The following is a 19,603-nucleotide window of genomic DNA, read 5'->3' as shown; positions in this document are numbered from 1 at the left end:
ATTTGACGTATATCATATATTCACAAATTGTAATTTTATTGTTTGAATCAGTCGTAATCTGACAGACTTTAATATTATCATAAGTTATGAATAATAATGTAACTATCTGTTATTGTATTTTTATTTTTTTTATGTTCTCAATCAGTCTCGTACAACGTGCGGGTTTAATCTAGTTGCATATACTTTGATATATACTCTCTTGGTTCGCTCAAAAGTATTTTAAATGTCACTAATTAGAATATTTATGTAAAAATTTATATTATTTTTTTCGTAATTTGTAAAATATTTGAAGAGTGAGATAAACTTCACATGGCGTATGATTTTCTATTTTTTAAATGTAACACCACTTGACATTTTGAGTTAATTCTCGAATATTACTTGCCAGAAATATAACTAATGCACATCAAAGATTTTATCTTCTGGAATGAAATTATTGGTGATTTTTCTAAATGAAATAATCAAAATGACTAAACAAGAGATATTTGTTGTACAAAAAAATGAACAAAAAAATGAAAAAAAGAGACATATATGAAAAAAGTGGTACAAAGATATTTTATGTGGATTTTTAATATCCAGTCCAGTGTGTGATGATAAAACCGAGCACACTCAAATATCTGTCAAACTATGTGAACATCATTTTTCTTATTTCTTGACTATGGAATCTTCAACCATTCTACCACTGTCTCACTTCTCTATTTTCTATCACAAACCCCATACAACCACCATTGGAGCTTTTCCTTTCAAACAATGGAACCAAAGACCATCTCACAAGACTCTTCTAAATTGTCAAAAGATGTATGTCCCAGGTGGGTTTATTTCCGAAGTTTTTTCTTTTCAGGTTACCCGTGAAGCACAAATCTAGGGATATTTAATCTGTGAAATGATGGTAAATTTTAACATTTGAATATTTACTAATGCTAGGATTTGGAGAAGCATCACCAGAAGCCAAAGCAGCAAAGAACCTTCACAATTTCTTTACATATGTTGCAGTGAGGGTTGTCAAAGCACAACTTGAGGTTTGTTCCTCTCTAAAAGAATTCTCTAAAAAATAATAATTCATAGACCTAGTTAGTTCTATGAACAAACAGTTGTTTTCTACCAAACTTCTTGATCATCAAACCAACTTATCATATCGTGACGAAATTGTTTGCTAACGACTTGTTTGATAGAAACAACAAATTGAATATAAGCATTTGATTAAACATATAGTTTGACAGAACAGAGCTACAACCCAGAGGCTTATAAGGAGTTGTCGGAATTTTTGGAAAGTCATTCTTTGAACGATGGTGATAAGTTTTGCGCAGCATTAATGCGTGAATCATCAACACATAAAAGCCTAGGTATACCTCAGTTTCTTAGTTTTGCTAAGATCTAATACTGCTATATGTAACCATGTTCTATGAAATAAACCATGGCTACAGTTTATACTATACTATATATCAACAATCAATTAATTAACAGTTACCATTATGTAGTATACGAGTATTATGTTTGACTTGCAAAAGTCAACTCTGACTATTTAGAGTAATCTTATGATGATGCATGAGAGTTCTAACCATTTGTTTCTATTGGATTCACATTATGCCATTCCCTTCAAAGCCATGAGAATATTAGAGGCAAGTCTTGTTTCTGTACACTCGTATGTTTTCTTCTGCAAAATGCACTAATACTAAACCTGCTTATATAAATAGTATTTACAATTTGCTTAGGTTCGTTCTGCATACTGCAAGAGAGACTTCGAGTGGGACAATTTACAACTATTAGCTGAAAAGGTAAAATTCCATCTGTTACAAGACGATATTTAAAAACATTTACTAATAAATGGGTCGATTCAGCATACATCTTATGTTTAACAGGTATAAAAAAGATTAAATTATACATTACAATATGGATGATTGGTAAACTGATGCTAACTTAGTTATCATATGTCACGCTAATTATCGTTTTCTAAAGGAAAAGAGAAAATGTGTTCATCTTAGTTTCTGTTTGGGCCTAAACATGATTTGATCAGTGACCTAACCTAACCCATTTGACCCACCCATTCAGCCATATCTTAGTGATTAGCGTATTAGTTTCACTAAATTCATAGTTCTTACTTTTGCATTCTTTGCAGATGGCTGATGAATCTAATACAAGACTTATGAGGGATTATGTGTTGGAAACAAGCGATGTAGAAGATGACAAATGACACTGGGCATTTGAAACAGTTTCCATTAAGTTTTACACACGATCATGTCTACTTACAATTTTATATTTCATGTAATGCAAGCCATTAATATCGTGTACAAATATCAGAAAAAAATTGCATATGCTGCTATATAGTACAATGTAGTTGAATGAATATAAACATCTTACGAAGTATTTACACAAGTCAATTTCATATTACATACCGGGACGATCAGACAGACATGTTTCTCATCATCCATGATTACTGCCTAATTTATTGAATCTTCACTTTTCTCCAGTGGCTACAATTAAGATTGTGATATCATAAGAACATAATACTGGAAGTATCAACGATATATTATAACCGACTAAAAGGGAAGAGAATGTCTTGAGCACATGTGGGTGAATATTCCATTAATTTATGCATTTGTTTGTGTGTGTGTGTGTGTGTGTGTGTGTGTGAGAGAGAGAGAGAGAGAGAGAGAGGACAGTGTTATTATGATAAGTCAATACATTACCTCGGTATAGTGATGGACATCAGGGGAAGCTTGGATATGGCCTGTGCTGAAATATGCCTGAGCATAATCTTCAATATGTTCCAGGCTGCAAATATAACCTCAATGTTCAGAAGTAAATTATATATTGTTTCATATTCAGAAGATTTGCAATATAACTCCCCAAGTTCTTAATTTGATGATACAAAAGAGCAAAAATAAAATAAAATAAAAAACTAAGTGCCACTCGTATTTGATCTCTTTAGATCTGATTTTCACAGGTTACCACTATATTCTCTATTATTCCCCATTTTGTGTTTCTCTTCACATCAAGAAAAGTAGAAAACGAACCACAGTCAAGTTTCCAATATCCCCACCGTAAAAATGGGGCTCACAAAATAAGAGGTTAAATGATCCAAGATGATTAGACCTTCAATGGCATCAGAAGAAATCAAGATTTCAACATGGTTCCCATTACTAGCTGAAAAGTCAGAAAACGGAACCTAAATAGTCTAATCCTGAATCTTATAAACCCAAATGAAAGTTTGTTACCTATAAATGTAATTCACCATGATTCCTCCACTTTGACTAAGACCCTTATCTGACCGGTCGGCCATCCAATTTAGTCTTCCAATCATCTGTAAACAAACATTTGCAACAGTTGATTATACAAGAGAACAAACAAGAAATAGATGTAGATTTTTGTTTGTTTGACATACAGCTCCATTTTGCAAGTGGAAATTGGCAACAGAGTCCAGAGCTTTCCCTCTCTTCTTCTCACGTAAAAGATACCTGTCATATCAAACACAGTACTAATAACATAATATATCGAGTCAAAAGTCAACTTATGAAAGCTATGTTGCAGGTTTTATTGGTTTTTGTAAATTATCAAGTTTTTATTACAGATACAAAAGGACACAGTGTGGACAATCATACCCCCAGGACAAATTTTTCAAATCGTAAAGATATATAAAGGGTAAAAATAGTAATAGCAATAGGTACCTGGCACATAGTCTTAGGAGAATCGGTTCTAATTCAGATATCAGCTTATCAGATTGAGTCCACTCATGGTTGGTTGAGGCCAACAAGTGCAACAAGATCTCCATGCCATTTTTCCCTGCAGTGGAGTGCCTGGAATAGATGGTATCTAACAATTTAAGGTGAGAGAATTTTAATCAACCCCAAGCATAACAGCCATTCGATAAAACTTTATCTTCAGATCATAAACAATTTCATTCCTTACTCGTTTATAATAAAGTAACAATGAGTTTATGTGAAAGTTGCTCTACGTTTACACCATAAGCTATGTTTACACCATTTACTTCCATTCCCAATAGCAATAACCCCATACACAAATCAACACATTAAACAAATAGAAACCACAATCATATTTTATTACTCCTCAAACCACATAAGATCGATATGAAAATGTCAGGCATTCAATTTGCAGACTCGCTACATATTTTACATTTACCTCAAATATGTTCATAATTATATTTGAAAGGCTAAAAAATGATGACATAACGCTGGATTTTCATTCATGGTGCTCTTGACAAAAAGGTGTTGACAGACAAAGCATTAATTGGCAAAGAAATTCATCTTACGCATATGCATCCACCAGTGCTTTTTCTTCCTCAGGTTTGAGGATGTTCTCACAGAAAATGGGACCGGAACTCTCAGATGATGCCAACTTAGAAAGGAGCCACTGCATGAAGCCTGGGATTGGGCTTAGGGTTGCAAAATTCTATAATGAAAAAAGATGTATACAAGGTCAAAATTTGAGGTGTGGAACATGAAGAGAATTTCTCAAAGGGGACTTCAAGATAATACCACCATTGATGTTATACTGAGCTACTTTCATAAATCATACCAAGTTTGGTCAAAATTTTGTTTTATTTAAGATAACCGATACAGGTTATCAGATTAAAAAGTTGACGTAGCAATGGCAAAAGATGTCTACATATATTTTCAAATTTTGACTTTAAATAATGCGGCACTGATGTAGCATTTTGGATTGAAAATGAAAAGTTTATTGCCACAAAAACATATATTTGAGCATACTTGGTTAAGTTTATAACTTTATATATCCAATTAACCGTTGTATAACTCACAGACAATATCAGTTTTGCAATCAAAAATCTGTTTATGCCACTTACAGATATATTCGGCATGTCTTTTTTCACCAGATATATAACTCGTTTGATGAGAAACTTTCCTAAGTTGATTCCTGCTAATCCAGGCTACCAATATCAAAAGTTATCCATATCAGTAAAATGAACAACGCCCATATATTAACCGGAGCAACTATACAAAAAAGCATAATATGAAATAAAAGCGAGCATTACCTGAGTTGATGAGATAGAGTAAAATAAAGCAGTAGTTGCTTCACACTCGGGAGCTGGAGGATCATGCCACAAGACTTCCTATAACGCAGAAACTTTTGGTTAGGTTTACTGCCTAGAATTCCTATGTACTTTCTGATTTGTCCCTTCCAGAGCATCAAATTTTTATTGTCCCTTCTAGGCCATTCATTTTGTTACCAAAACGACATCATTATGGTAACTAAATGGCCGAAGATAAATTTTAAAGTTTGATGACCTGGAAGGGCAAAAAAAAATTCGATGGTTTGGAACTTTGGAAGGGACAAATCAAAAAGTTCATAGGATTTCTAGGCAATAAATCATTTTGGTTTCTATAGAAAATAGTTTATCTGCTGCATGATGAAAATAAACCAATTACCTGTATACTACATGCTATATTTTTCATAAGTGCAACTTCAATAAATATAAGTGGTTCGCCTGCAGAGAGCATCAGCTGCCATACTTGTTATTAAACCAAAGACTACTACAAGTTTAAGTTCGGGTTCATGTATTACACTGGACAAATATAGTGTTCAAGAACAGGGTTTATCTTTTATCAAAGTCTAAGAAACCGTGAAATATGCAGCATAACATGGACATGATTCTCTTCTTTTTACTTAAGAAAAATTACTCGTTGTGCTTATCATCTTTGACTTCCAAATAAAGAATATCTCCAGTATAGTGACAATTTCGAACCATTTAACAATCAGGATTTCAAGTTGGGTTGTACATGTCACTACTGGATCAAATGGACAAACTAAAATACTTGGTTACCTAAAAACAGGTTGAATGTGTACAAAGGGTCAAATATGGTCGAAGCCAGCCAACTTGTATCTTCGATTGAAGCACCCTTTTTGTAATTTAACATAGCTTATATAATCATAATCAATACACTTATGAGAGAGTCAATACAAATGTGGACAAAAGGGGTTTTGGGTCCGTTTGGAAACATAAGAAAGATGTATATGTGCCTGTTTTACCCATTAGCCAACCCACCCAACAATCCAACATACACAAAAACTGACCAGGTATAGCTGGATGTATGTATCCAAAACAGCGGCGACCTATTCCCAACCTCCTCTTCAGATCTATAAGATTACTGATAGGATGTACAGCCTGTGAATGTTGATGTTCATGAAGTCATAAGCACCAAAACATTCAACAACATCTACTTGAAATTAGTAACAGATGCATACCTCATAAGCGACAATCTTCTCTAGCAAAGAAGCAGGATCGTCCCAGGTAATTTGGTGAAGCTCCAGGTTTGCTGGACTTAGCCACGTGATAAGCTTTTCTTTCAAATAGGCATCAAGAGCTCGTAAGGATGCAATATTTTCATCCCTGAATTTTTAGCATAACCAACTAAGAACCAAAAGTTGCATTCTTTGAAAACTAGTATTATTAATGCCAATTATCATAAACTCAGATGTTGTCAAACCAAAGCATGATATAAGTTAGAAAGATACTATGGACCCCAAGTTTGTGAAATGTAAATTTGTTCACAGACTAATTCAAAATAATAGCGACATAATAACATTCATGATTCATATCCTAAGAAATAAATAAATTTGATCACATAATACAATCATTAATGTTTAAAAATTCCATTAGAATTTTCAAAAAACTTCGTTTAAGAAAATCATATGTTAGCATGTTAAAGCACCAATCATTAATCCCATACTACACAAGCTTCTAAAAACCAAAGATTACAGAATGGTAGTTTTGTGCATAACCTTACGCGATAATAGATAGAATATCAGCTCGAATGCTAGCCAAAAACTTCAAACCTCCAGGATGTGTGTTAAGCCTTTCGAATAGAACCGCATACATTGGATTAAGTGCATGTCTCAAATTTCTTTCGATTCTATAAAAAGCAGAAAGTTGTGCATCCATTTCACCGTACTCATCAGGTCCATCACCTGATAGTTCAATTTTTAAAAACCAAACCATATGGAACCTGGAACCATAATTCAATGTTGAAAAAAAGTCTCACCTTTAGGGATCTCAAAACCAACATACTGCTTCATCAACTCACGAACTTGAGTCCTGTTGAGATCATACTCTCGTGCTAGAACAAGCAGTAACTTATGACGGTTTTCGTGAGAAAGACTAAAATAACCCTATATCACAACAGTCCTATTGTCATGTACAATTATCAAAACTGAAATTAGGCAAAGTGACATATATTTTCTCACCTCTGAAAAATCAGTTAGTGCAGTATCCAGTATCTCTTTTTTGTTCATTGATATGATTGAATGCATCGACTCTCGTACTTGCCCAAAATCTCTGAAATAACTTAACTATAACTTAACCAGCCTCAAATGATGAATGAAAAACTTATATGAAATGATTAAGCATACAAAACCTCTGGATATTGCTGGAGGCATTTTGAGTAGCTATTTTGCTACCTTCCAACGGGGCAGCTTGCAGTTGGCTAACTTTCTTCCACCCAGAAACAAAAAGATAAAAACCCAACTCAAATATCGAGAGAAAACATGCATAGTTGCAGTTCAAATAAGGTAAATTAACTGGGAAGAAAAAAACTGAAGACCCACAAAACTGAACTATGAAACAATGTAGAAAATGTCGGAAACCTAGGAAACCTAAACTTTTGGAATTCTTTAGTTGTAGAAAATCGCAGGGGTTTTCTGAAAAAAAACATTTCTGAAACCCAAAAATTAAAAGAAAACATGTTCAAAAGATAATTTTTATGAGACACGAAACAAATGATCACATTTCTAAATATCTTTTTAATTCTTTACTCAATATTAAAAATAAAAAAAAAAAACACATTTCGATTTCCTCACAATTAAAAGTACAAAGCAGTAACAATTTTTCTGTATGAACCCAAAACGCTCACAATTCACATCACTACCCACTGGTGAAATGAGGGATCAAATGCCGCAAATAAATTATATATATATATATATATATATATATGTAAAAAAAGCTTAATAACTTAAGGAAGCTATAAGCATAATAGTCCCATTTGACTACAATATTTGCTCAAATAAAAAACATATAAACAGATCATAAACAAATTCATCATATAATAATATCAAGCAATACAATTTACATGCAGTAGCATATTTGATCAAACATGGAATGCTAAATCTATTTTTTCATATTGTCAAGAAATTAAACTATAAACTAAAATAATAATTAATAACAATAATAGTAATAATTTAATGGTAACTTACAGAAGCAGGGGAAAGCGGTCTCATTTTAGAACGCAATAAAATGGCTAGACCTTTTTTGTTCATAATAATTAAGCTGTGAATATCACTGGAAAAGTAAAATGAAATTATTTTGTTAATGTGACCACGACATGCTATCAAATTGTTGTTGTTTGAGAACATAGTCAAAACAGTCTGATTTGTTTTGTTGAAGCCCAATGAGACAGAATTGGGCCTATTTGGTTCAAAACATTTTTTTTTAAACTGCATTCTATCTACTCCTAAATTACACGCATGCTTGAGATGAAACCCAAGACTCTCAAAAAATCCCTATTAATCCACCCTCACAGATGTGAAAAGTGGAACTCAAACCTAGATGGATCCCCTCAAGGTCAAACACCTTACCAATAAGTCATTTTTAATGCTTAAGTTTCGAATGGACAAAAACGAAGACTCTATAATTAACTTTTTTTATCGATCGAATTATGTCATCAAACAGATACTTAGACGGTTTACCAGTTATTTATGCGTATAACAAGAGTACCCATGTAATATATATGGCGGCAACAAGTGGTGGTGGTAGTGTTGTGATGGCAGAGTTGTTATTGTAAAAAAAATAGTGTGACAGTGTAGTTAGTTTAGAAGGTAAAAGTAAATGTGAAACGACTCGACTCAATTTAAGAAAAATACGTTTTTTTTTGTGTGTTCTGGCCGTAAATTTATGGTCCAGGGCCGTAAATTTACGGCTTAATTACAACTAGTCATAAATTTACGGCCCTTGTATGGACCGTAAATTTACGGCCAGAGCAAAAAAAAATCGAATTTTTCTTAAGTTGAGTCGAGTCGTTTCAATATGTTACAAATTGATCTCATTAAAAATAATTTTAGATGTTTAAATTTTAAGTTAACTAATCAAGGGGATGGATATTTTGGTTTATCAACATATTAGTTGAAAAAAAAAATAATTAACTCTCATAAAGTTTAGTAAAAATATACATCTATATTGTAGTATAGATATAAATCTATATTCATACTACATTATAAAACATTTACTTTTTTTTTCCATCTAAGTAGCTTAATAACTCTAAAATGTCTGTCTCACATATATTCACTAATTCAAATATATTTATCCAAAATACTCATAATACCTTTAAAAGATATTATTTACAACATACATTTATTAACCTTTAAAATCACCACACAATCCAACCCTTTTATATCAATTAACTTTACATTAATAAATACATTGTCACCGCCACATCGACCAACACCGCTGATGTGACTAATTTATACCCATTACCCATATCGTTATTGGCCATTTCACTATATGTTTTTAGTCGTTTTTGTATGCATTTGGCGCGTTTATGGTGTTTGTTAGTGTTTACAGGCTCTAAACAGGTTACGCGTCCATTTGGTACATTTTCGGGTGATTATTGGCCAAGAAGTACGTTAAGTTGATAAGAGTTGATTTGAGTGGAAGATACGGCAGAGTTTGGCGAGTAATCGAGATCGAAATAAGTTGTCTCTATATAAGCTTGTGACTGCGCCACAGTGGAGGTTGCCATACCCACTGCGCCGCAGTCCTGATCCACGGAAATTAATGGGCAAACCCCCACTGCGCCGCAGTGGGGATGGCTAGGATTTCACTGCGCCGCAGTCTGGTTAAGAAGAAAGGAGGTCGTGGATTCATACTGCGCCGCAGTGGTGGTCACACAAGCCACTGCGCCGCAGTCAGTCGAAGTCAAGTCAAACAACACCTCACTGCGCCGCAGTGAGGGAAGTCTCAACCCCACTGCGCCGCAGTGGGTGCACGGGAGGACAGACCTTTCCTTGTTTCTGCATCAGATTTTGGAGGGGTATATAAACAAAACCCTAGGTCGAAAATCAGGCATCAAAAATCTTTCTAGGAGCTGTTCTACAAGGGTTCTTCTTCCTCTAATCAAGATTATTTCTTAGGCGGATTCGTTGAAGATCCACGGGCACCCATTTAGATCGTATCTACTTATTGTCTTGCATTTTATTTTCTTCAAACAATTGGTACATCATGTTTCTCTTCTATTTTATTCATTATTGTGAATTGATCATGAGTGGCTAAGCGTTTAATCATCCACCTCGATGAAACTAGACAGATAATGTGATTGCAATATTTTTAATTAAAAAGGGGTTACTCAATTATCGTTGTTCTATGATCTTGATGATGTTAACTCTTTTCATTAATTAATTTTGATATTGGATGCATATGATTCTTCGTTGGTGGTACCAGTTGAATGTGTATGTGATTTTAAAACGGTTACTTGTCTATAAGTAATTATCACTAGTTCATGGAATGATAGTGAATATCATTTTAAGAAAATATTAATTTTGTCAACGTGATTGATATCGGTTGGTGGTACCACGCTATTGTCACATAGGTGCAATTGATAATTTGATAGTCAACAAAACTTATTGTTAGAAGAATTGTCTTAGTTTCGGTGGTACCGGCTTGGGTAATTCGACTAGTAGTTAGGTGATTCGATAATTTGTTCACGGTTGGTAGTACCACGTGAGTAGCTTAATCTTGTCACGACTATCTTTAAACTCTAGAGAATTTGTTCTTCATTACATGCAATCACATTTAAAGTCGAGGGAAGTCAAGGTGGATGACTTTTAATTATATTGTCTGAATTGTTCTTTTAAATTTATGCAAATATTTTGCAAACCAATTTACTTATTTGTCAAGAGGATTTTTTCCAAAGCAACACCTGTTTTCCAAACCATTTTACAAGCAACTAATCATTTCTCAATCCCTGAGAACGAACTCAGACTTACCTCTTAACTATATTACAAACGATCGGGTTCACTGCCCGTGAGAGCGTAGTAGTGAGTTTTTGGGTAGTTTTAGTTTTACAAATTTAAAGCTCGATTTTGCACATCAACCGCCGTTATTGCCGCCACTACCAGTCGTCGTCATCATCGCCATCCAGCACATTGCGCGAGCATGCAGCTAGGAGATATAAATATAGATTATCTATACTATCCTATAAAAAGGATAGCCTCCATGTTGAAAGTTAAATAGGGGGAAATATCCAAAATACCCTTAATGATTATATTACACTATTGGTCATTTATCTCTTAAAATATCTTCATTAACCATTTACATCAATTACTTTTATATCAATTATTTACACCACTCGGCGACGCCTCTACCACCAACAACCATCCCCCACCACTACATTGTCGCCGCCACAACCACCGTTGTATAACACAGTTACCGTGTTAGTTACTTTTAATATGAACAACTACCTTATTCTTAGCTTGCTTAATTATATAATCTAGTTCACCAACTAACATTTTATCCAAATTGATAATAATTATAGATTTCATACCTGTAATTCAGATGAAATATGCAAAATGACGAAAATACTTCTAACGTGTACGACATGTGGGGCACTTAACAACTCAAGTAACAGACTTTTGGTCTGAGTGAGAAAATGGTGAGTTCAGGTATGAAGCGTGTAATTAATAAACCATGGGTATGATTTGTGCAATATGATGAATAATTCAGATACACATTGTAATTATGAGAAACAAGAGATTATTATCAGTTTGGATAAAATGTTAGTTAAATGTAGAGATATCTTAGTTTATAATGATTTTAATGTATAATTCATAACTATTTCAAGTTATGATTTGGGAATGTTATAAAAGATTAATCATTGGGTAATAGCCTTGTGGCCACTAGTCGCTACTTCATAAGGGATTTTTTGTTCGAGTCTTGTCAAAGGAAAACTTGAGATAACCAGGAGATTATGGTTAAGATTCACCAGGATACTAACTAGCTTCGTTGGGGGATTAGTGGGTACCAAATTGTACATTTAGATTAGGAGGTTCTCATTCAATTAATTTTTTTTTAGTGTTATAAAAGATTAGTTATGGATTAGGAGATGGGAGAGGGGGAAAGAAATAGAGATTTTTTTTTTTTAAAGTTAGTTTTGATTTAGACGTGTTGAGGGCAATTTTAATTAACAATTCGATTCAGATGGGGCCGTATCTATCTCTTGTGCTTACAGAATTCAAGGCGTGGACGCGTGTTGACATTATGTTTTGGTGGTATTTTAAATTCAACTGGTCCTAGGTTATAATTCATATGTAATTGATATAGTAGATCTTATAGTTTTTGGCTTTATATATGACTTTTAAATCTATTGTGTTCATAGAAATCAAGGTGTGATCACATTATGGTTGCTGGTATTTCTAATAAAACTGGTCCCAAGTTATCATTCATGTGGAATTGAAATGGTCTTATGATCTTTGGCTCCATAACTTTCATAACTTTTATGTCATTTAGCTATATCATGTTGTGCTTTTGTCTTATGCTATGTCATGTCGTGTTTTTGTGTTAATGCATCAACTTTTCATGTTAACATTTATTTTTAGGTTTCACCTTAGTTTGTAACTTTGTATAACCCCTTCAGTTTTGTCATTTCATCTCTACCTTGTTATATCATTTTTTTTTTAAATCCATAACATAAGAACTACTCGTTAACTATATATAATATCATTTCTCTTTTCTCATCACTTTATATTTTATTAATTTGTCCATATGTATCTATACAAACCCACACACGTCTATTTATATATAACTAAGAGAGGATAAAATTAGACTTAGATAACATTATTAGTTAATTGACAATTAAGATTATTATCATAGTATCTAATTTAACTCACATTATTTACATTTGAATATTTTGATTTTTTTAAGTGTATTTTTACATTTTAACTTATAAGGGTTTTTGAGTTGCATATATTCTTATTTTGGTAATGTTATAAGGCTTGTATATTTATATATTTGATACTAGTTAAAAATGTAGTATTAGATAAAAGGAAAAGAAAAGCTAACATGAGATACCACCTACCACCACTTCTTTCATCTTTTTAATTGGTAGATCAAAATAATTTTTAAAGAGAAAGAAGGGTGCATACTGCATAAGTGCATATGGTATCTCCTTTATCTAGAAAGAGAATGAGTAAAAGAGGAACCTTCTTACTTTGTTGTATAGGTTTGTTATGTTTAAATTCTACGAGTCAAGGCATAGTTTGTACGTAACGATATGCATGGATGTGAATTTATTTTAGCATTTGGATAAATTTTCCAAACATATTGCTCACATGGAAGCCCGAGTTTGAGAAGCCAGAACTTTAAATTACATATATTACATACGTGATCAACATTTGGTTATCTAAGGTATGTAACGCTTCACCATTTTACGATTAGGTTTCTCCAATATTGTATACTGACTAACGTATGACTCTCCGATGCGAGTAATATCTACACCTTTAGAAAAGGAACTTTAAATTACATGTAGGCTTATCTATCGAGTAGTGAGTTATTTTGAGAACCATTAAAAAAAAAAGGACGCGAGAACCAATCTCAGCTCTCCATTCATCAAGATCAAAAATGACATGCTTGTCATTGTGAAAAATCAATATTTTGTCCAGCTCTCTCTCTCTTTCTCTCCCTTCTTATTAAATTAATAAAAATATCTACTTTTTTAAAGAAAATTATCTCACAAGACGTATATTGTTAAACGAAAAAAAAAAACATGGGTAGTCTCGAAATTTCGCTCATTTTCATTAAAGATGCGACTCGATATACTTTTGAAGACTTTTTAAATGTCACTTTTTTTTTCATCACGTTCATCTTACACGAGTATAAGACAAGTAGAAACCACCAAAAGGTTCATCCTACACATGTGTGGGACAAGTAAAAACCACAAATCGGTTCATCCTACAATGTGTTGGACAAGTGGAAAATACTAAAAGGTTCATTTAATATTTTGTCCTCTTTTATTAGAGTGGTCATCATATATACTTTCAACGACTTTTAGATTTAGAGTGCGGATGGATACGGTACGGGTGGTAGCCCTTAGTCGAACAGGCGTTGCTCGTTCAGGGGGCTTCGCCCTACTTGGTAGGCTACCTCGAGGTATTTATAAAGGGGTTGAAAGCCGAACGCATTTGAGAATGGTTTGTATTTGATGGGCAACGATTCATGAGATGGTGGTGGTTAGATACGACATGGGCGGTAGCCCTTAGTCGAATGGGCGTTGCTCGTTTAGGGGGCTTCGCCCTTCTCGGTAGGCTACCTCGAGGCATTTATGAAGGAGTTGGAAGCCGGACACATTTAGGAATGGTTTGGATTTGATGAGCGGCAATCTATGAGATGGTGGTTGGATACGGTACGGGCGAACCCCTTAGCCGTATGGGTACCGCCCGTGTAGGACAAGTGGAAACCACTAAAAGGTTCATCTTACACATGTGTAGGACATAAAAAATTAACAACTTACACATGTGTAAGATGAACGTGATGGAAAAAATACGAAATTTAAAAAGTCGTCAAAAGTATATGGAATCGCATCTTTAATGAAAGATGATGAAATTGCCTTTCTTCCCTCTAACAAGTTACGGTATGTGAGATAAAAGTTTTTTAATGAATTAGATAGAATTTTATAAATTTAATAAAGTAAGAAAGAGAAAAAAAAGGGAGATCCGGGGAAAATACCCCTCTAATGTTGAGAGGGGTTTTTTATTTTTAATTTGATCCATCCAATGTTTTTGATCCAAGGATAAGAGAGAAGTTCTCAGTTTTTTTTTTTTTTTTTTTTAGTTCTCAAATAACCTCTACTCTAAACTCCAATTTATTTGACTAAAAAAATCGCCACTCTATGTACAAGCATTGGTGTAATAGGCGGCAGCCATGTTTTTGTATGTACTTACCAAGTCTGTATGTAGAATATATATAATTTCTATAGCAATAACCTCTATCTTATTTGTGTATCATGTGGTAAAATGTTATAGACCACCAGTGAGTGTAACGAGTCTTGTTCGATATCACTACTAATGAAACTTTCACTCTAAGATTTCTACAATGTGATTTGAAGTGCGGTACATTTATAGATCGATAGCTTGGAACGTTGATATATATGAGACCGGTGACATCTCAATGTTCTGAGACTCATCTTATGAACTAGAACAACATACATACAAGTTATTTACCTTGATTTAGGTCCATCTCGAGGTGCTTGCTTGTTTTCCCGGCCACCATACTTCTATTACTCCAGCCACTTATAAATTATACTAGCTCTCAACGGAAAAGGCTTTCAACAAATATGAATTCATAAGAGAAGTCAAAGCTAATGTAAGCGCTAATACAAAATGTCAAACCATTAAAGAATATTCGTCACGATTTGATTGGTTATTATTATTTCTTATTAACCATGTTAGTTGATAAGAAACTTATAACTATACTGGATATTTTTTTTACACGTATCTAAAATTGGACATATACCTTTAAATATGACTGTCTAAGTAATTTGACGATATGTATGTACTTTTTCATTATGCACCTAAGTATATTTGATTTACAAATAGTCAAATACATTTGTGGGCCCCCCTCCCTTTATATCAATTTCAAAAACATTCTTTTTCATATAAAAAAATTTCTTGCAAGTGGCAAATAAAATATTGGTAGATATAGTACTATAATTCATGACTTTTAGATTAAATTAACTTTTATTATATATTAGATTGTGGATGGAAATCCATAATTGACCCATGTGCCATGGTGGCGGACTTTTCTACATAAATTTAGTGGAAAAAATGTTGTGTCAGCCACAAAGACTTGCTAGTGGTGGACTTGCTACAGAACCTATGTGGGTTTTTGGTTGGTGGAAAGTTAAGTTAAACTTCATTCCACTAGAAGTTGCTGCCTGATTTAACTTTTTTTTTTTTAACTGCGAATAGTATCACTCACCGCACCACTTTTTGTAATCGGTGGCAGCGACGCGATCATCCCCTAATACCTTCCAGGAGGAAACCCAAATAAATTGGGAAAACCCTCTGTTTACAGGAATCGAACCAGTGACGTCCTAGCCATCCAAAAGTTCTATCCAACCTAGATGACCACTGAGCTGTGAAGCCGTGGTCGCCTGATTTAACTTAATGATCTTTTGTTGTTTAATTTATGTATACAATAAACACCTTTAAAAAAAAAGTGATATACTGCAATAAATTTTAGTTATCTACAACAATGCATATTTTACACGATTGTACACTGTACAATAAAATATATATTTGATATACAATATTTCCATTAACAAATAAATGCATAAAATATACTAAAATTGTTCATTTCATTCCGTGTGAACATGGTAAAGCGTAGACTGATGAAGAGACCAAGATTCACAAAGTATACCGAAGTCTATTTGGAAAGTATACAATATTATTGTGAGTATAAAATAAAACCATTTGTTATTGTCGATCTTCATCATTAAAAAAAAATATGATTTCTTCATCATGCAATTTTTTCTTCCTCCTACTTATATATTTATTTCATTTCTGTTTATCTTCTAAAAACTTCAGTGATGCAGCATTATGCAAAGATGTCGAGAGACGGGCACTTTTTGAGTTCAAACACGGTCTCATTGATCGTGCAGACCAACTTGCTTCTTGGTCTAGTCGAGAGCGCGACTGTTGCAAGTGGACGGGGATTGTTTGTGATAACATTACTGGTCATGTTCATCGTATTCATCTTCGTGGAGCCGGTGGTAATTGTCGTGTTGAAGATTATAGTACTACAAAAGAATATGATGAAATCTCAAAGTATAGTTTAGGTGGGGATATAAGTTCATCCCTCATGAAGCTAAAAATGCTCAAGTATCTAGACTTGAGTTGCAATAATTTTTCAGAAATTAATGTTCCTAGCTTCTTGGGTTCTCTTCAAAACTTGAGATATCTTAACATCTCAAGTTCAAGATTTGGTGGAATTATCCCTCCTCAAATCGGGAATCTTTCTCGACTAGAAGTCCTTTCCCTTGGTAGTTTTTATGATGATAGTTATGGGTCTGAATTGACTAGCATGGTAAACGTGAAGTGGTTGTCTAATCTACGCTTGTTGCGTCATTTGGATATGAGTGGCGTAGACCTTAGCAAAGCGGTCAATTGGCTTCAGGTGATCAACACACTTCCTTTTTTGGTAGAACTTCATATGTCTAACTGTCAACTCACAAACGTATATCCGCATGTTTCTAGTCTTAATGTGACATCCCTTTCCTTGCTTGATATTTCTGATAACTATTTTGACAATAGTTCCGTACCTATGTGGATTTTCAGTATATCAAGTCTAGTTTCGTTGGAATTAAGTCGGTGTAATTTTCATGGACATATTGGGAGTAGTATGCATAGTTTTCATAACCTAACTTCTCTTCAGGTTCTTCATGTATCTGGAAACGATTTTATAAATTCTTCATTAGTTTTAAAGGAGTTGTCTAGTATAGGTAGTAATCTCATTTCATTAGAAATTCAATTTTGCGGTCTTACAAGCCCTGTTTTAGCGTCCCTGCAAAATTTGACTTCACTTCAGAGCCTTGATATGTCACAAAATCTACTCACTAAAGAAATACCCAGATCATTTGGTTACCTTTGCAATTTGCGACGTTTAGATCTCTCGGGTAACAATTTTCAAAATGTGAGTTTTACGTCTCTTCTTGAGAGTATTTTAGAGTGCAAATCACCCCGTTTGGAGTCATTATCTCTTGTTTTCTCAGGTCTGTCTGGTCATCTACCCGATTCAATAGGAAGATTATCGTTTTTGAGGTCATTATTAATCAAAGAGAATCTAATTTCTGGTTCAATTCCAAACTCAGTTGGACAATTATTATCATTAGAGACTTTAGATCTACGTAATAACCAACTGAATGGTAGCCTTCCTGTTAGCCTTGGTGTACTTTCTAACTTGACTTTTCTCGGTCTATCTTATAATCTGCTAACCGGTGTAGTAACTGAAGCTCACTTTGAAAAACTAGACAAATTAAGAGTATTTTGGGCAGCACGTAATAAGTTGTCCCTAAAGCCGCACAATGCAACCTGGGTTCCTTCATTTCAGCTACAAATTTTGGGTATAAGCTATTGGGATCTAGGTTCACAATTTCCAATGTGGCTAAAGTTTCAGAGAAATTTAGAAACCTTAGATATCAGCAACACAAATATTTCATCGACCATCCCCGATGAATTCTGGACATCAGTTTCAAATCTACAAGAACTCAATGTGTCACAAAATAATATCCAAGGAAGATTATCTAGCATCCCTGCTAAGCTTTCGGTTATTGACTTAAGTTCAAACAATTTCAGTGGGAGTTTGCCTAAACTTTCAAAGAATTCACTGGCACACAAGTTGGATCTATCAAATAACTTATTTACAGGATCCATGCATCATTTTTTGTGTCTCAATAGTGGGGAAAGTCTTGAATTACTGAATTTTGCCAATAATCAACTTTCGGGTGTCATTCCAGATTGTTGGTTGAATTGGCCAACTTTGTCATTTGTAAGCTTGGAGAACAATAATTTGTCAGGTGTGATTCCAGCAACTTTGGGATCTTTATTTTCTCTTGGAACATTAAACTTGTGCAACAACAAGCTCTCTGGAAGCTTACCGGGTTCTCTTCGCAGCTTGGCTAGTTTAGAGATTCTTCAACTTGCTAGAAATGAACTTTTTGGAAGGATTCCATCATGGGTGGGTAAAGAACTCTTAAGTTTGAGGATTCTAAACCTTCGTTTTAACAAATTCGATAGGGATATTCCTCATGAGCTATGTGGTCTTACCGCCATTCAAATTCTAGTCCTTTCTCATAACAATCTAACAGGTAATATTCCAAAATGTTTCGACAAATTCAGTGTCCTCTCAGGGAATGAAACTACTTTAAGCGGTCGAATTTTTACCTTATCCATACTTGGCACGGATCTTTTGGGTAGTGCCTCGTTGGTGACAAAGGGACGGGAAGAAGAATATAGCACTATACTTCGTTTAGTGATGATATTGGACCTTTCTAGTAACAAATTGTCAGGACACATTCCTGGTGAGCTAATGTCCCTTCATGCATTACAATCATTGAATTTGTCAAGAAATCAATTGACAGGAGAAATTCCAAACAAGATTGGAGACATGAAATCACTTGAATCTTTCGATATTTCTCTCAACCAGCTATCCGGGAAACTTCCTATGAGCTTGTCCCGTTTGAATTTTTTGAGTAGTTTCAACGTTTCCTACAACAATTTGACCGGAAGAGTACCATCAAGCACACAGCTTCAAGGTTTCGACGAGTCTAGCTTCAACGGCAACAATCTTTGTGGCGATCCAGTCACTAAGCGTTGCATAATAGATGTCCCGGATGCGAGAGACCAAGAAGAAGGTGATGATGGTTCACGTGGAAGAAATTGGGGCTTGTTGATTAGCATATTATGTGGATTTGGTGCTGGATTTTGGTTAGTTTTGGCACCATTGTTAGTTAGCCCTTCTTGGAGGATTAAGTATTTTTCTTTCTTGAACGGTATGTGGTATATGTTTTGTGGTATTATTCAAAAGTGCGGCTAA

The 19,603-nt window shown here is 34.2% G+C and overlaps 3 protein-coding genes across 4 annotated transcripts; 2 read left to right on the top strand and 1 right to left on the bottom strand.

Moving 5' to 3' along the window:
* Positions 1-597: 597 nt before the first annotated feature.
* On the top strand, positions 598-2,385 carry LOC122581180 (chaperonin-like RBCX protein 1, chloroplastic). Its single transcript, XM_043753348.1, has 6 exons — positions 598-806; positions 922-1,016; positions 1,223-1,340; positions 1,600-1,616; positions 1,710-1,772; positions 2,114-2,385. Exons 1-6 carry the CDS (start codon positions 656-658, stop codon positions 2,186-2,188), a joined length of 519 nt encoding a protein of 172 aa, XP_043609283.1. The 5' UTR covers positions 598-655; the 3' UTR covers positions 2,189-2,385.
* On the bottom strand, positions 2,292-8,322 carry LOC122581179 (malonyl-CoA decarboxylase, mitochondrial). 2 transcript variants are annotated; one of them, XM_043753346.1, is made up of 16 exons: positions 8,221-8,320; positions 7,386-7,462; positions 7,216-7,306; positions 7,014-7,140; positions 6,759-6,939; positions 6,217-6,361; positions 6,046-6,136; positions 5,400-5,458; positions 5,006-5,083; positions 4,817-4,900; positions 4,265-4,404; positions 3,663-3,791; positions 3,380-3,452; positions 3,213-3,298; positions 2,685-2,769; positions 2,292-2,468 (listed from the first exon to the last, which is right to left on the bottom strand). In XM_043753346.1, the coding sequence occupies exons 1-16, from the start codon at positions 8,281-8,283 to the stop codon at positions 2,436-2,438; spliced, it is 1,542 nt and encodes a 513-aa protein (XP_043609281.1). In that variant the 5' UTR covers positions 8,284-8,320; the 3' UTR covers positions 2,292-2,435. The 2 variants fall into 2 exon arrangements, with proteins under 2 accessions (XP_043609281.1, XP_043609282.1); XM_043753347.1 differs by lacking the exon at positions 2,292-2,468 and adding an exon at positions 3,091-3,141 and having other exon boundaries at positions 8,221-8,322.
* Positions 8,323-16,382: 8,060 nt separating this feature from the next.
* On the top strand, positions 16,383-19,603 carry LOC122583207 (receptor-like protein EIX2). The gene is made up of 2 exons (XM_043755633.1): positions 16,383-16,423; positions 16,597-19,603. Exons 1-2 carry the CDS (start codon positions 16,383-16,385, stop codon positions 19,601-19,603), a joined length of 3,048 nt encoding a protein of 1,015 aa, XP_043611568.1.

This window comes from Erigeron canadensis, chromosome 9 (genome assembly GCF_010389155.1).
Source record: "Erigeron canadensis isolate Cc75 chromosome 9, C_canadensis_v1, whole genome shotgun sequence".
Lineage (NCBI taxonomy): Eukaryota > Viridiplantae > Streptophyta > Magnoliopsida > Asterales > Asteraceae > Erigeron > Erigeron canadensis.
The sequence above is the reverse complement of the archived record's forward strand: the minus strand, read 5'-3'. Positions and strand labels throughout refer to the sequence as shown.

Bases quoted from the DNA above. Each gene is read 5' to 3' on its own strand.
- LOC122581180 (XM_043753348.1), top strand. From the start codon at position 656: ATGGAATCTTCAACCATTCTACCACTGTCTCACTTCTCTATTTTCTAT. The intron at 807-921 runs GTGGGTTTATTT...TACTAATGCTAG, and splicing joins TCAAAAGATGTATGTCCCAG to GATTTGGAGAAGCATCACCA. The intron at 1,773-2,113 runs GTAAAATTCCAT...CATTCTTTGCAG, and splicing joins TACAACTATTAGCTGAAAAG to ATGGCTGATGAATCTAATAC.
- LOC122581179 (XM_043753346.1), bottom strand. From the start codon at position 8,283: ATGAACAAAAAAGGTCTAGCCATTTTATTGCGTTCTAAAATGAGACCG. The intron at 6,362-6,758 runs GTAAGGTTATGC...CTAAAAATTCAG, and splicing joins GATATTCTATCTATTATCGC to GGATGAAAATATTGCATCCT. The intron at 6,137-6,216 runs GTATGCATCTGT...CAACATTCACAG, and splicing joins AGAAGATTGTCGCTTATGAG to GCTGTACATCCTATCAGTAA.
- LOC122583207 (XM_043755633.1), top strand. From the start codon at position 16,383: ATGGTAAAGCGTAGACTGATGAAGAGACCAAGATTCACAAA. The intron at 16,424-16,596 runs GTATACCGAAGT...TAAAAACTTCAG, and splicing joins AAGAGACCAAGATTCACAAA to TGATGCAGCATTATGCAAAG.